At 35.3% G+C, this 18,589-nt stretch overlaps 1 protein-coding gene across 1 annotated transcript; it reads right to left on the bottom strand.

Moving 5' to 3' along the window:
• Positions 1 to 13,967: 13,967 nt before the first annotated feature.
• On the bottom strand, positions 13,968 to 15,353 carry LOC145568624 (uncharacterized). The gene is made up of 2 exons (XM_081628055.1): positions 15,172 to 15,353; positions 13,968 to 15,060 (listed from the first exon to the last, which is right to left on the bottom strand). Exons 1-2 carry the CDS (start codon positions 15,351 to 15,353, stop codon positions 13,968 to 13,970), a joined length of 1,275 nt encoding a protein of 424 aa, XP_081484181.1.
• Between the last annotated feature and the right edge of the window lie 3,236 nt (positions 15,354 to 18,589).

Raw genomic sequence — 18,589 nt, forward strand, 5'->3', positions numbered from 1 at the left:
ATGTTTGGTAAAAGCATAGTTTTAATTTCAACCCAAACTTATTAATTAATTTTAAGCCCAAACCTTTTTTTATTTTATTGTTTTATTATTTATTTTTGGCCCAAACCCTTTATTTATTTTTATATAATTATTTTCTTATTTTAGCCCGAATAATAAAAGTCAGAGAAGGCCCGAAATTATCAATCGGCACTTAAAAAGCCGAAGGAAATTAGGGTTAAAAATGTATTTAGACGAAAAAACGGACTGGAAATCCCCGCGCCACGACAGACTGCCACCGTATCACGGGAATCCTTCCCGTCTGACGGTTGGATTTCCCGTGACACGGGAGGTCTGCTGTGACACGGGACAATCCGTGTCTTTTCCGCGTAAACCCTTAACGCGTTTTTTATCCCGTTTTCTGAAAATTTCCCGCGTCACACCAAAAATGTACCGTGTCACGGGATTGTGTACCGTCTGACGGTGGAGCTTCCCGTGTCACGGTACAGTTTGACCGTGTCACGGGATACTTTTTTAGGGTTTTTATCATTTTAGGGTTCCGTGTGCTCCCTCAGCACATTTTCCCTATAAATACCCCCTCATTTCTGATGAACGGGGCACCGATTAATTCTCGAATTTTATTTTCTCTCTTCTATGCTTTAGCCTAAACACTAGCCTACCCTTTTCACTTCAAAATTCCTTCTTCAAGCACTTAAAGGAGTCCATATTTTACTCGAGGTTCTGTCCTTAAGCCAAGGCGTGAAAGGTAGAACTGTTTGAGGGTTTGGCCCCAAAATCAACTTTATTTTATTTAATTTAATTATTGTTTATTTATTTCCTTGAAGTTACTAACTCGTTTATTATTTTGTAGTTGCAAACAAACAGAATCAAAGTAAGGATCATTCTCCTTTTGCTTTATTATTTTTCTAACGATTTTATGTTGTTGGAATTGTGATTAAATTGGTTTTAATATTAATGTTGTTCTATTGTTACTATGATCACCATATTGCATGTTAAAGGGAATATGTAATTGAAAATCACGCCTAATAAGATAATTTGGACAACCGGTTTAGGATCCTTTTTAATCTTGTTGTTTAATCAAGTGATCACAATATTTTAGAATTATATATATGTTGCATTAATATTAAACCAATTTAGCCTAATAATAGTTTGGAGCAAATTGAATATTTTTTTTGTATGCCTTTGAGATCGCAGGAATCACTTTTCACTATAAGAATCGAGTAGAGGCCAATACGGGCGAATGTGACTCCATGACTCACTTCGTACCATCATCCCCGATCCTCCTTTCGTGGTTCCGAACCATATGGAGTTAGTAATCTCATGGATTATGAATGGGGTATAACCTTCACGGGTCAATCGTTGTTGCCTTCGTTGTCCCTTTATCGTGGTTGCCTTTTATGATCCGTGAACGGTTTACAAGTTCCTTAATAACTTGTTGGCGGCTCCCTACTTTATTTGTCCCTAATCGTTGTCCCTAATCGTAATGTCAATTCCCACTTCCTATGAGTGCCAAGCATATTCACAACATGCTTTAACGTAGGCGCACTTCGAGCGACGCCTACAGTGATATATATTTTTTAAAAGAAAAAATTGCATACTTCCTCCAGTTCTTTATAGTTATAACATAAACTTTATCACGGTAGTTAAAAAAATGGACCTCACATGTTATAATACATTTAAAATGGGATGTAGAGGCTGTTAAGAGTATAATCAAGTGGTCATGAACTTTAGATAAATTTAATAATATAATTTTCACCATAAAAACCTTCCTATTATAGTGTATTGCAACTATTGTGATAAATCTATTTTATGAAAGTGTTGCAACTATAAATTAAAGATATATAATAATATTTCCATTTATAAAGTGTAAACTAATACCTATTAGACCATTTAGACATTCAATTCATACTTTAAAAACGGGAATGCACTAACTAAATAACATCAAATAAAAATGTTATGACTTATAAAAGTTTAGGTAATTACTTGAAATACTTATAGATAATTATACAAGCGGGTTATATAATGCAAGTATGCTACATATATCTTTTTTATGTTTAAAACAAATATTCGACCTCCTTATATAAAGTAAGAAAAAAAAACATATATTCTATTATATTAGGTCTTGTCTAGTATTAATTTGTTTCTCATATTTAAATTAAATAATGATAATATTGTCATATTTATCAACACAATTATATTATAGTATAATTTTATTAATCAATTAAGTATTCTATTTTTCATTCGCAGAAGTATGAAACATAATTAAAATAGGATAAATTATGTTATTTACAATATTAAACAAATATTAGGATAATAACTGATATATTACATAGATATAATTTTGGTAATTATAGTATTTAAAATAAATTGTAAGATAATAATTGAATTTTTTAGTAGGATAAATTTCGGTAATTATAATAATAAATAAATTCTTAGGATAATTTTTCAAAAAAAAAAAAAAAAAATTAAAAAAATTCTTAGGACGGATAATAATTGATATACTTTCCGTCAAAAAAACCAATATGATTTATGTGTGAAAGTGTTAAATATATTTCATGTTATATATATTGTATATATCATTGTAAATGAAAATTAGTTTTTTTATTCATAATTATATACAAAACTGTAGCTTAACTAAAAGCTACATACAATCAAGGGGGGTCAAAGCTATAAACTAGGAAAACATATCTTCAACCAACTAATTTACAATTATACAAATCAAAAGCTATAAACTGGGAAGGAAAATAATATTAACTAATTTACATTTACAAAGATATATATAATATATTCAACAATATATCTAAATGGAAGTAACTAAAACTACAATCTTAAGACTCAATAAATAACATGTAAATAATTGTGGATTAATTGTGCTTTTATATATATATATATATATATATATATATATATATATATATATATATATATATATATATATATATATATATATATATATATATATATATAATTACGTCATAATATATTTTCAGGTAATGCGCAAAGTAAACATAGGTAAATGTCTTAAATATAAACAGAATATATAAAACCCTCTTCCCTTATGTAATTACCTAATCCACAAAAAAAGTTCGCGAAAATTTAATTAACTTTTACGGGTCAAAGTAATGGGATAAGAAAGAAAAAAATGGTCGTCTTCTCCGATTACACTGTCGGAAGAATGCTAATCATTCAACCTAAATCACTATGCTGCATACCATCTATCGTGATATTGTCAAACACCTATGCGGGTAATTCTTCCTTATCAAATACTAAAAAATGTGATTGTTGTTAAGATTTTTTGATGAACAAAAGCCTAAATTCAAAGCTGAAAAAACGAAACTATACACAACAATTCATAAACTGAAAAAATAAACGAAATAGAACAACACAATTTATTTACGAATTGACAATTAACAATGATTTTTGGAATGGGCTGGGTGTAGTGGGTAATCTATGACATGAATGAATAACATTGATGAACATTGAAGAACAATGATGAGCAATTTTAATTTTATGATTTTTAATTATAAGTATAATTTTGAAAACTACTTAAAATTTTAAAAATAGATTTTCTAATTTATAATAAATCTAAAAAAAATATATGTATTAAAAAGAATACATAATATAAATACAATTTTAATACATTATGAACATTAAAAATAATTCAAAAAGAAAATCAAAATACTAAATACGGGCCAATCAAGTTTCGCCACATAAGCAAACTGTGGTGCCTTTTTTTTTTTTGAAGAATGACATTGTAGAAATTTTCCTGTACATATGGTGCGACTTATAAACCTATCGAGTCGCCTCATACTTATTAGGAGACTTGTTAAGTTGGGGTTAAAATCAACAAAGCACTTAACGAGTTGCCTAATATATATGAGGCGACTTGATAGGTTAACAAGTCGCCCCATATATGCATGCGACTTATAACCCGACTTATTTGGTGGTTTAAATTAGATTTTTAAAGTCACATGTACATAAGGTGCGACTCGAAAACCTATCGAGTCGCCTTATACATATTAGGTGATTCAATAGGTGAGTTTTGTTAGCTATGACTCTTACCTAATGAGTCGCCTAATATGTATAAGGCGACTCGAGAGGTTAATGAGTCATACCTTAAATACAGGTGACTTTGAAAATCTAATTTAAGCCACCAAATAAGTCGGGTTATAGAGTCAAATGCATATATGGTGCGATTTGTATACCTATCAAGTCACCTCATGTATATAATAATGTTCTTTATTTGAAATAAAACAAAAAATAATCAACACTATGTTTTTTCCATTTGTTCATTATTACTATAATATATAATGATGGATCTCTTGATTATATATATTCCAATCTTTGCGTCATTCTCCCAAAATAATCCAACCTTTCGATTAACCCTGAATGATCCTAAGTTTACAATTATTTCCTTCCAGCAACCCTAGCAAATCACCTTACCCTTTATAGTCGTTTATCATCCACATGACACTTCTTAATTGGTTTAATTTTTTCTAATCTTTAAAAAATATTTTTAATTGATTTTTTTTTAAAAAAATTCTCCTTTTCCCTTCCTGCCTCTCTCTCCTCTCCCTTCTTCCATTATCACCACCAAATCCACTCACCATCACCTACGATACCACCACCTACAACCACATCAACACCACCAACATCACCACTCAACACAACATCCATCCACTACCAACCCACAACTCAACCGCAATTAACACCCACAACATCAACAATGCACGACCACAACCAATTTAGTTCCAAATTCAATTGAGAAAAAGTAGGGCTGCAAACGATCCGGGCCGAGCTGAGTTTTAGTTTGTTCGAGCTAAGCTTGATAAGAAATATTCGTGTTTGAACTATCTCGAGCTTGAACGAGCTTTTAAAAATCTTGTTCGAGTTGGGCTTGTTAAGAATTTAGCTTGTTCGAGCTTTGTTCACGAACGTCATACTCGTTTGCATTTTGAGTTTAAGTTCTAGCTTGAACGGGTCTAAATCAGGCTTGATTAAATAAACGAACCTTACTTTATCATTAAAAATGATTTCTTTCAAATTTTAACACATCCATTTAATTTTATATAAGATTTTTATATTCTTTCTGTAGAAAAAGGTAAGGACGGAGTTTTCATGCTTTTACATGATGAAATAATTAGTAATTTTTACAAATATGTATGAATAAAAGATATATAATTTATTTCGAATTTTAATTGGGCGTGAAAAAACTTATAAATTAACCTAAACGAGTTGTCCATGAACATTACCGAGTCGAACATGATGCTGTACGAGCTATGTTCACCTATTTGACGAGCTTAAGTTTTTTGTTCAATCTTGTTTGTTAGCTTAACAAACGAGTTTTGTACCAAGCTTTGACCGAGCTTGTTCGTGAGTAGTTCACAAACATATCGGCTCATTACACCCGTAAGAAAAAGAGAGATGAGAAGGACAATGGTAAGGGTTGGGGTTTCGGGTTCTTGGTGGGATTGGGGTAAATGGTTTCAGTTAGGTGAGGTTGGTGGTTCAAGTATGGGTAGGAGTGGGGGAAAGGTTTCAGGTCTAGGTTTGGTTGTGGTGGGGTAAGTGGTGGAGGAGGTTATGGTGGTTGAGTTGTAGGCTAATTGTAAGGGGGTAGCACTTGGTGGGGTGGTGATAGAGAGAGGAGAGGGTAGTGGGGCGGGCCAGTTGACGCCTTGACGGGGTAGGTTGACAATGATGTGAGGTGGTGGCAGGAAGGTGAAGGAGCCATAGTTAAAGGCTAAAAGCTTGAAATGGAGGTGAAAAAAAGAGAGGGAAGAAGGGAGGGGAAAAATAAAGGGGGGAAGTACTTAAAGTTCATGTAACCAGTCAAATAGGAGTGGTAAAAGAAAATATATTGTAAACTTAGGATTATTCAGGGTTAATTGAAAGGTTGGGTTATACACACACACAATGTAGGTTTGTAATTTACTTCCATCCTGCGATATAAGAATATATGTGAGAAGTTCAAATATATTTCTTCCTTTCTCGAAGCTACTACCAAACGCAGCTAGAGAAATATGTGGCATCTGCATTTAATTTCATAAAATGTGGTCACACCTCTATTTTTTAAGATTCTGCTTAAGAAATTATCTTCTCCCAACTAGTTACTATTTCAATGACACTAATTTCAAATGATGGGATCATAAGCTGCACTAGTAGTGTAAATTAGATCGACTTTAAATCAAAATAAAGTGTAATGTATGTAATCACACATTCACACAAACATGTGTGTTGTATTTATATGACAACCATGGCAACAAGACTTGACAATATTGAAATAAAATAAATAAAAAATAAATAAAATATTAGCAATTGAATGTTGGTGTAGTGGTGATTGAGACTACACTTGGTACGGAGGACTCGTGTTCGATCCCCTACAACAACAATCGGGAGGGGACTGGAACCTAACCACCCAAAACTGATCCCCGAATCCGGATTAGCCTTAAGGTTGAACCGGGTGGAACACAAAAAAAAAAAAAAAAAACAATATTGAAATATTTCAATGTTGCAATTAACTAACAATGATAAATCAATCAATAACTATATACTAAAAGATACACCAACAATGACACGTGTCATCTCCTGGTGTGTCCTCAATTTTTTTTTTTTTTTTTTTTTTTTTTTTTTTTTTTTTTTTTAATAAAAATCTATTTAAGAAACAAATCTCTTATTTATATTAAGTAAGAATTATGTACATTAAAAAGATTTGATGTATCATTTAAAAAAAATCTTATTAAGAATTATAAACTTACACAGAAAATAAAAAAATAATAATAATAATATTCTTAACATAATTTGTGACATGGACTATTTTTTTAATAGAAAATACATACTTTATTATCTACTATGTATTATAACAAGATTATATATTGTTTTGATTGTGTAATAGAAGTTCCATGCTCAAACAATGAAATGCAAATAACAAATCAACATATGATAATTTTGTTATTTCTTTGAATAATTTATGATTAGAATTATTGAATATTATCGTACATGACATCATGGGACCTAACCTAGTTAATCCTATTAATTAGCTGTTGATGTTAGAAAATAATTATGGGGATGAAGAATTAGGGACGTGTTTACACTGTCCTTAAAGCAATTTTAACCCCCACTATGATTGCTATGGGTTACTGGTTAATATGCTCCCAGGATTTCCCTAAGTTCGAGAACAATTAAAGCAATGTAATTGAACTCCCTAAGAACACTTTAATAACAAATAAGAATAGATAAGAAAGAAGAAGATAAAGTGAAAAAAAAGGTTGGTTATAATTTTGGAGCAATTAACTATATATAATGAATAGCCTTTTAAACCAAGAGTCACTATTTCTTAAACTAATTAATTAAGATAATCTGACTTTTGATGAATAGTCATTATTATCATAATCAATTTAACCGTAAGAAAGTGACTATTGACACTCGCCCGATCGGGCTAAGCCCTCCCGGCCGGGCAGATAAACGGACGAATCTTTTAACTAGGCTCGCGCTCGATCGGGCAATGCCCGCCCGATTGGGCCATCTACACTTAAGAAAATAAATTTGCTCTCGCGCCCGATCGGGCTAACTTAGCCCTATCGGGCAAGCAAATATTATTTTCCTAAGTTTATATTCGCGCCCGATCAGGCAAAGCCCGCCCGACCGGACCCGGTCATAACCATGACTCATGTTAAATTTTGTTTTGCTCCAAATATTAAACTTATAGACTAGCTCCAAGCTAAACCTTTCTATTTAGCCAATGTGAGAGTTTTCTTCCCAACATCAAGTTAAATAGAATATAGTAACTTATAGACTAGCTCCAAGCTATACTTTTCTATTTAACCAATGTGTGAGTTTCTTCCCAACTTCAAGTGAAATAGAATAGAGTATGCTATCATCCTCTATTCAACCAATGCGGGACTTTCTTCCCAACAACATGTTAAATTAAATTGAACAAGACAACTTCTTCTATTCTACCAATGTGGGACTTGCATCCCAACATTTTAAGTTATATAGACTAATCTATACAATTAATTTCTATTTTACCAATGTGGGACTAATTTCCCATCATTCACAAAACACCTATTATGAAGACTACTCTAACAGTAGATATATATATGAATTTGAATAGAATTGAACCAATTTGAATAACTCGGTTGCTTTTTTGTAACTACAACGACTCGACACAACATTTAATCAATTCAATAAGATTATATTTAGAGCATGTATATGGTAAAATTTGTAATACCTTGAGCTTGTCGAGATGAAAATCAGGATTAAGAATCTTCCTATGTTTCGCCTATTTGTGGCCTTCATAGTTTACTAGACCAGTTGAAAATTAAACTTTTGAGTAAGTGGGTTCAATTTTGGTTACGAAATTCGTTCATCCAATTGAACCCCCTTCTTTGATTGCTCAGACTTCGTAATAAGTATCGTTGGCATTAGACCCATCCATGTGTAACAGTTTGATCCTGTTGTTATTTGAACATACGTATAAGAAATAATTATACTTCGAACATGTGTTTGTCTCATTGTACATACTAACTCTGTTACGTATAAGAAATAATTATACTTCGAACATGTGTTTGTCTCATTGTACATACTAACTCTGTTTTCAATTGTTAAACTCAAGAAATATTGGAGAAAACGGCTTTGGCTTCTGTATTCTATTAATCACAAATATATTATACTCAATACAATAGAATACCTAACTTGCCTAAAACTCCTAACAAGATAAACTTGCCAAATATACAATATTAACATAAATATAACAAACCAAACTCTAATACTCCCCCTCAAGTTGGAGCATGTAAATCACGAATGCCCAACTTGCGTAAGAGAAAACCAAACTGCTGACGTCCAAGAGCCTTGGTGAGAATATATGCTAACTGATGACCTGTTGGAACATATGAGGTGGAAATATTACCGTTTATCAACTCATCACGAACAAAATGACAGTCTACCTCAATATGCTTCGTACGTTCATGAAACACCAGATTCTTAGCAATATGCAAAGCCGACTGATTATCACAAAACAACTGCATAGGCTTTGAATGCTTAACACCAAGAATAAGCAACAACATTTTCAACCATTTCAACTCACGAGAAGTGAGGGACATAGACCTGTATTCGGCTTCAGATGAGGATGTGGCTACAGTGGGCTGTTTCTTAGTATTCTAGGAAACAGGGGAACGACTTAAGAAAACAAAATAACTGTAGGGAATATTTCAAGCGTTAACCCCTAGCTTGAACCCCACTGTGATCATTCACTAAATTATGGTGGCGTCCAAAGGGAAAGAAGATAGAGCAAAAGAGTCGCCAACAAGTTTTTTAGGAACTTGTAAACCGTTCACAGGGTGAAGGTTACACCCCTTAACGATCCAAGAGATCGTCAACTCCATAAGGTCTTGAACCAAATAGGGTTCGGGGATGAAGGTACAAATCCAACCTAAAAGAGATTGAACCTGCCCTAATAATAGGCCTCTACTTTATTCTGATCGTATTCATGTGCGCTTTTTGATTAACATGCAATCAATAGGATTAACCCTAAACCTGTTTATCTATGTTGGTTTAATATTAATGCAAAAATAAATCTCTTATTGGCGATCACTTGAATCATAATCAAATTAACCCTAAACAAGATTATTAATTATCTTATTAAGCGTGATTACAAGTACAAATTCCCTTTAAACATGCATAAAGGTGTGATCAAGCAATAAAAATATATATCAAGCAACATAATAAATAATCATAAACAATAATCATCATAATAATAATTATAATAATCATGATCATAAATTATAACAATTATAATCATAATTCATAAAAATAATCATAAATCATGTTAAAGCATAATAACAATAGCAAGATCCTAGGCATGATACTAACAAGATTAATAACAAATCCTAGCATGTCACTAAGCAATAAAAATCATATATTTAACCCTAACATGATACTAACATGAATAAATATTAGGAAGAACATAAAAGGCATCGTAACAATTATATTTAATATTAAATTTACCCTAGACATGATACTAGGAACATCATAATAACAGCCTAAACATGATTTCTACATCGTAATATCAATAAAAACCATTAAAGTACTTACTTTGATGCCTCGTACCTCTTTCTAATAACAAAATACACACGTTAGTAACTTCAAGGAAAATAATAATAAAAACAATTAAATCAAATAATGGAAATAGAGATTTGGGACCAAACCCTCAGAAATTAAACCTTTCACGTCTAGGGCGAATGCAACTTCGAATATGGCTAGGTGTATCTAGATCTAATGAATGCGGAATTTTTATATTTGAGAGAAGCTAGTTTAGAAAAGAGAGAGAGAGAGAGTAATCAAGAAAATCTTGATGAGAGTTGGTGTATGATTATTGAAGAGAATGAGAGAGAATTGATGATTGTTGATGAAAACTGGTTATCGAAAACGGAGTTTTTAGCACGTTATTTATAGAGAAAATCAGCCAAAAATATAAAATATCAAAACAGAATTCTGGCGCACATAAAATCGAACCAGCGCCAACGCTGGCCATTGGCGCCAAGTGCCAACATTAGCGCCAGGCGCCAATGCTAGCGCTAGGCGCTACAGCTGGCGTTTGGCGCTGATTTAAAATTTCACGCGTTTTCTTAAAGTCAGATAGAAATTGCCGTACAGGAGGATAAAATCGTATTTCCCTCAAAAATACTCTTTGATTTTAATTAAAACTCTGAAAAGTCAACAAAAGTCAATTTATCAATGCTAATTGAATTAGGAATGAAAAGAACTTTCTAGAAGAATCTAGAAGACTAAAACCATTCCTAATTGCATTAGGAATGATAAATCTATTAGGCCCTCCCCAAGATTATTGGGCCGCATATAAGGCTCAAAACGGGCTCAGTTCAGTAAATTGGCCATAACTTCCTCAATATTCATCGGAATTAGGCTTATAATATATCATTGGAAAGCTCTTGTCAAGCCCCATCCAACTACACTACTATTGGATCCATATCGTGTACCAACCAAACTGGATTGGCTGTTTTTCTTAAAAAAGTTTTCAAAAACAGAGAGAAGAGAAAAGAAATTAAAACTTTCCGCAACACTAAACTTTCCACACTTTCACTTCATTCGATTATGATTCGACGCGAAAGGTACTCATCACTGGGTTTGGTTTTGGGGAGACACAAATGGGTGTCTACAATAACCTGACAAGGAACGCCGACTCAACGGGCATGCCGCCCAATTACTATCACAAAACGCCGTCAAGCGTAAATCTGTCGTAGGTCGTAAAAAAATACCTTGTCTCGGGCTACCCTTAAGATAGCCCTAGACACGAATGGCCGCATCCCAATGAGAAACCCGCGGAACACTCAAAAACTGTGCCAAAACATGCACTGAGTAACTCAACTCCGGTCGAGTGACCGACAAGTAAACCAAACGACCAACCAAACGACGATACTGTTCCGGATGAGCGAACGACTCACCGGAAGCATGTGCAAGACGATGATTCTGCTCCATCGGAGTATCAATGGGTTTACAACCCAACATACCTGTCTCAGTCAAAATTTCAAGAGCATACTTTCGTTGTGAAATAAAGATACCCACAGGACTCCAAGCAACCTCAATGCCCAAGAAATACTTAAGCAAACCCAAATCCTTCATATAGAAGCATTTGCTCAAATAGGCTTTAAAACGAACAATGGCATCATGCGAGGAGCTTGCAATGATCAAGTTATCGACATACACAAGAACATGCAATGAGACACTGCCCTCTACATAGCTAAATAGAGAGTAATCAGCATATGAGTTTTTAAACCCAAAACCTCGCAGAGCATTAGACAGTTTTGCAAACCACTGTCTCGGGGCTTGTTTCAAGTCGTATACAGATTTCTCCAACCTGCAAACTTTGCCAGGTGTCGAAGTACCCTGGAGGTAATTGCATATATACTTCTTCTTCCAAGTCACCATGAAGAAAGGCATTATGAACATCCATTTGATGTAAATCCCAATTCAAAGAAACTGCAACAAATAACAAAACACGTACCATAGTCATCTTTGCAACTGGAGCGAACGTCTCATTATAATCAACACCTTCAACCTGACGGTTGCCACGAACAACCAAACGAGCCTTGAGACGTCCCACCTTTGACTGGTCTGGTACTTGATTTTGAACACCCAACAACAACCAATAGCCTTCTTGCCTGGAGGAAGATCCACAACGGTCCATGTGCCATTGCGTTCTACAACATCAATCTCATCTTGCATAGCCTTACGCCAACCGACGTCTTTAACCGCCTCTTTGAATGAAGACAGTTCCTTTCCCTTAGTGATCGTCGCCAGGAAACACCTGTGTATGTTAGAAAAACGATTATATTCAACATGATAAGCTATAGGGAAAGGTTTACCTGAGGAATGTGATTGAGGAGGGTCGTTAGTTGATGTAGAGGGGTCTATATATTCAGTGATGATAGTATGAGTCACATAGTTCCGATGCCAGGAAGGAGGCCGCTTTTCACGATGACCACGACCCAAATTTTCCGACGAATTCCCCCTCAAATAATCCGGGTTAGTAAAAATATTCCCATCCACAATTTCGTGCTCAACAACATTAATCGGCTACTCGTCACTATTTAAACCACCAAGAACCGGCGAACAACCACCGTCGGCCACCACCGGCTGATTACCAACCACCGGCGGCCTGTACGGACTGCCCAGCTGCAGGGGACTGCACAGTGGCGCCACACTGCTGTGCAGTTTGGTCCGCGACCATGCTGCGAGTTGGAGCAGTGTGCCGCGACCTGGTCGCGGACTGGGCTGCCTTCTGCATCAAAGGAGGGGGCTGGGTAGAGGGGACTGCAGCCTGGCTGCGGCACGGTTGCGGTGGAGGCTGTGGAAGGAGGCTCCTCCCCATTTTCGACCCCATACACTTCACCAACAACCCCCTAAAAACTCACATCCTCTTCCCACACCGGTGGGTTCGAAAAATACTTTTCCCACAATAAACGGCAATCATCCGGAAGAGACTCTAAATACGGGAATTTATCTTCAAAAAATTGCACATCCCGACTGACAAAAAATTCATTCGTCTCCAAATCATAGAGACGCCAACCCTTTTTCCCGTGAGGATAACCAACAAAAATACACTTATGACTCCGGGAATCAAACTTGTCCTTAACTCGAGGACGATTCGCAGCATAAGCAAGACAACCAAAAACCCGCAAACTATCATAAGAAGGTAATTGACCAAATTAAAGTTCATGAGGGGTTTACCTCTCAAAACCGGAGTGTAAGTGCGATTGATTAGATGCACCGCAGTCATAACACACTCACCCCAAAAATACTTTGGCAACTTTGCCTGAAATCGAAGAGCATGAGTCACATTTAAAATGTGACGATGTTTTTGCTCAACTCTACCATTCTGTTGAGCCGTGTCAACACATGACGTTTGATGCAGAATACCCTTCTGAGCAAAGAAGGACCCCAAACTCAGGAACTCTTGACCATTATCACTACGAACCACATTCACTTTTTTTCCCAAACTGAGTCTTGTCCATAGCACAAAACTCACGAACCAACTGAGAGGCCTGATATTTACCAACCATAAAAAACACCCAAGTAGCACGAGAAAAATCATCAACAATGGTTAGGAAATAACGAGCATCACAACTGGAAACAATCTTGTTTGGACCCCCAAATATCACAATGAATTAAATAAAAAATTCCAGATGCTTTATTCATACTTAACGGAAAAGAGTTTTGGGGTTGCTTCCCCATAAAACAAATGTCACAAGAAAAAGAACAAACAGAATTACTACTATGAGTACTACTACTACTAGAAACTCCTAGAAGAGAGCTCACAACTTGCATTGACGGATGCTCGAGACGCCTATGCCATAATAAACTTGCATCTGAAATAACCACTTTGTTCGCCGGCAGATTCCGAGCACGAACCGGACGAAAAATATAGACCCCATCACATTGGACCCCCGCTCCAATCAGGTTCCTGAAACTGCGGTCCTGAATAATGCGTAGTTGTCAGTGAACATAATAAAATAGAATTGTTTTTCTAACAATTGAGACACATATAACAAGTTGCATTTAAGAGCAGGAACATATAAAACATTATCAAGAGTTAAATTATCAGATAAAATAACTCTTCCTTCCTTTGTTGCCGTCGTGCTCTTCCCATTGGGAAAACCAACAGGCGAAGAGATGTCATGTAGATCAGTGAAAAGATCAATATTACCAGACATATGATTTGAAGCTCCAGTGTCAATGAGCCAATCAATGGAATTATACGTACCAAGTTTGTTGCCATCTGTCGAAGAACCAGACTTGGCACACTTTACCGCAGACATGAGTTCCTTCCATTGATTATCAGAAATCGTTGGAACACTCCCACGATTAGAATCAGAAACCGGCTCATTGTTACCACGAGAATTTCCAGCAGCACCAGCAAACTCACCCTTGCCTTTACCTGACGATCGACCACCACTACCTCCTCGACCCCCACGACCACCACGCCCTCCACGCCCTCCACCCGGGAATCCATGAAGCTGATAACAGTGGTCCTTATCATGACCGGACCGTTTACAATAAGCACACTCAATCCGCTCGGATGTCCGACCGGAAGCCGTACCTGTTGCATTAAAACCAACAGTCGCAGAAGAAGAAGAGGTCTCATGTGCCTCAGACACAGATTGCTTACGCTCATCATCAATAACCTTAGCATAAGCATCATTCATACTAGGCAAAGGATCACTCATCAACAAAGTAGACACCAAAGAACCAAACTTCTTAGGATCCAAACCACGACAAAATTGATGCAATAACTCATTCTCATGCAACTTAGCATATTCTTTCGCAGCGGAAAAAGTACAAGAAGGCAATTTCACATAACTAGAAAATAAATTTTGCAATTTATTCAATTCACCATAATAAACTGCAACAGAACGACCTCTTTGCTTACAATCAACAATATCATGTTTCAATTCAAAAATACGAGGACCGTTACCAAGAGAATAACGATCACGCAAATCATCCCACAAAGTTTTAGCATCATCAGAAATAATAACAGTCAAACAAATACTAACATCAAGAGTATTATAAATCCAAGCAACAACAGTAGAATTAACAATACCCCATTGTCAAAAATCAGGATGCTTGGGATCGGGTTGAACAATAGAACCATCAATAAACCCGAGCTTGCTCTTAGACCAAAGATTGTTGCGAATGGACCTCGACCACTCTTCATAGTTGTCGACGGTAAGCAACATGGGACAAATCACCAATTGAGAGCCTTCACTGGGATGAAGATAGTAATCGGTGAAAGGCTCATACTTAGTAGGAGGTAGAGGAGGTGTATCATCATCGCCCGACATCGCACAAAATTATGAGCACCACAATAAATAAACAATTAATCACACACCACGACCACAAAAAAACAGAACGCACCCTACCTCACAACAACTAGCGCCACACACAAACTGCAGCACCAAACACCAAACCGTAGCACCACGCAATTAAAACGCAGCACCACACAACACGCCACACAGCACGCTACACAAGTGACGCACAACACCAACCCACACAAGTAGCACCACACGCACAAAACACCCACTGCCTCACCACACAAGACAGCAGCAGAAACGCACTACGCGGCATGCCCAAACAACACACACACACCAAACAATCAGCAGCACACAAGAAGTTGCGCACCACACACACAGAGCACTACAAATCGTAGCACCCATAAAAAAAATCAACTCACGAATTAGGGTTTGGAATCCCAAATTCTTGAAAAATATACTAGAAAAAAAAATTTTGAAGCCTTAATTTCAGAAAAATAATTGCGGAAAAATTAAATCAAAGATGAACAAACCAGGATCGTAAAAAAAATCTCCACAATCAGAGAGGCTGTGATACCATGTTAAACTCAAAAAATATTGGAGAAAACGGCTTTGGCTTCTGTATTCTATTAATCACAAATATATACTCAATACAATAGAATACCTAACTTGCCTAAAACTCCTAACAAGATAAACTTGCCAAATATACAATATTAACACAAATATAACAAACCAAACTCTAATATTAATTAGTTGACATTATTCTATTATCACACTTGCCAATACATTATTTTAACGATTAATATATCTAATTCTCGACATTGTAAAATTATAAAAATTGAATACTAATAAAATATACATTGAGATGATTCAAACAAAATTCCACTTGATTATGTTTTATCGTAGCTATATATCACAAAAGCTAGTCAAAAGTATAATTTGTGAGTAGTGTAAAAGTAAAAAAATGTCAAACTAAAAAAATAGAGGAAATATATGTTATATCACTCTAATTAACCGGGTATATATGTTAGTTTGTCAATAATATACAACTTTCACCACCTTTATAAGTAATAATAATGAAACAAGTTACGCCATAATATATTAATAATTTATATTAACAAAGTTAAAAGCATTTACTTTTTATATAATTAAGCAAAAGAAATTATCAAAATTGGTTTAACTTGTAAGGCAGGTTAATCTTTGTTCCATTACAATGTGAAGGTTATTGCTTTAGTAGCATTTCATATTTATTGTGAGGTACATATTAATACTACGGTATTATACTATGTGATGTTCATGTCAAAAGTTAAAACTAACTAGTAACTATATACTTTAGCTACTCTCAGCGCTAATTTTCCAAAAAACTCTTAGCTCGTCAGTCGTCACTGTATAAAATCTTAAGCCTCGTCTTTTAATTTGGTTCACTTATGTCAAGAATAGAGAGAATAGTGTTGTGTATTTTGTATTAGAGTATGCACAAGTATATATACAACCTAAAGAGATTAGGGCTCATAAAATCGACCCATAAGCTATACACTAAATAGGCTTAACATTCCCCCTCAAGTTGGGGCATGCAAGTCACAAATGCCAAACATGCCAAGTAAATAAAAAAATTGGTTATTGCTTAAGGCTTTAGAGAATATATCTGCGAGTTGATCAATTGTCTTCACATAAGACGGACTAATAACTCCTTCCTGAATCATATCCCTGACATAATGACAATCAACCTCAATATGCTTAGTACGTTCGTGGAACAACGGTTTCTGCGCAATGTATAACGCTGATTGACTATCCCAAAACAACCTCATCGTACATGGATGCAAGTCACCTAAACTAATGAGTAACGCCTTCAACCATTTCAACTCTGAAGTAATTGATGACATAGAACGATACTCTGCCTCTGTAGAATACATAGAAATAGTATGTTGCTTCTTAGTCTTCCAAGAAATAGGGGAACCACCAAGAAACGCTAACCAATAACCAGAAATGGAGCGTCTCGTCAAATGACAACTAGCCCAATTCGAGTCACACCAACTTGTACGTCAAATGTAGATCACAATATGAACTCAATAGAATTCCTTGACCCGGACAACCTTTCAAGTAACGGATCGTACGTAGTGCCTCCCAATGATCTTGACGAGGTTGTTGCATAAATTGAGATAAAATATGAACTGTAAATGCTAAATTAGGCCTAGTGAAAGACAAATAGATCAGACGACCCAAAAGATGCCGATACATTTCAGGATCAGATATAAGAGGTGTCTCTGATTTTTCCAGAGTATGATTTTGCTCAATTAGAGTACCTGTCGGTAGGGTTGTAAATGAGCCGAGCCAAGCTGAGTATTACCTTGTTCATATTCAAGTTCATTTAACTTAGGCAAATTCAAGCACGATCCCGAGCTTTCAAGCGAGCTCAAATTTCTGTTCAAACTCGGCTCATTTAGTACACTATATGTTCACGAATGGTTTGTGAACAACTCGTTTATTTAACGAGTCTTTCATGAACGAACTTAATATAATAATTGAGCTTCTCCAATAAATGAGCTTTGTACTTTTGATATTTGAAAATTTCAAAATTAGCATAATAATTGAATCTTAATTATAAACTTAATAACTAAATTAACAATTGTAAATAAATCAATTCAATAATTCATGAACATAAATAAATGAGTAGTTCATGAAAATAAATAAATGAGTTGTTCATGAACTTATCTAAAAGAGCATATCTATGTTTGTGTTCAAACTCATTTATTAAACGAGCTTCAAAACTTGTTCAAGCTCGGCTCATTTATTAAATAAACGTACATGAACAAGCTTCAATCGAGCCCCAACATGAGTAGTTTTGTAATCGGTTTTGTTCATTTGCACCCCTATTTGCCGGGCGTGCCCCTAGTAAATCAGACTCTGCAATAATATCAAGGGTATATTTTTATTAACATATAAATATTCCCTCCAGACTACGTGCAACCTCAATACCAAGAAAGTACTTCAATACACCCAAATCTTTCGTATGAAAACAGTTACTCGAATATGACTTGAATGTAGAAATTGCATAAAATTATTCCCCAAAATAATTAAATCATCAACATACACCAAAACACTGAGATGAATAGCCCCTTGATCCAGAGTAAATAGGGAGTTGGCCAGTTTGGAAAACCAACAACGAGGCATCTGTCGAAGTCCATATAAAGGGCTTTTTAAAGGTGGCATACCGTGCCAGGTTGAGTGCTGTTGAAGCTGGGAGGTGGTGCCATATAGACCTCCTCATC

Source organism: Chenopodium album, chromosome 2, assembly GCF_948465745.1.
Source record: "Chenopodium album chromosome 2, dcCheAlbu1.1, whole genome shotgun sequence".
Taxonomy (NCBI): domain Eukaryota; kingdom Viridiplantae; phylum Streptophyta; class Magnoliopsida; order Caryophyllales; family Amaranthaceae; genus Chenopodium; species Chenopodium album.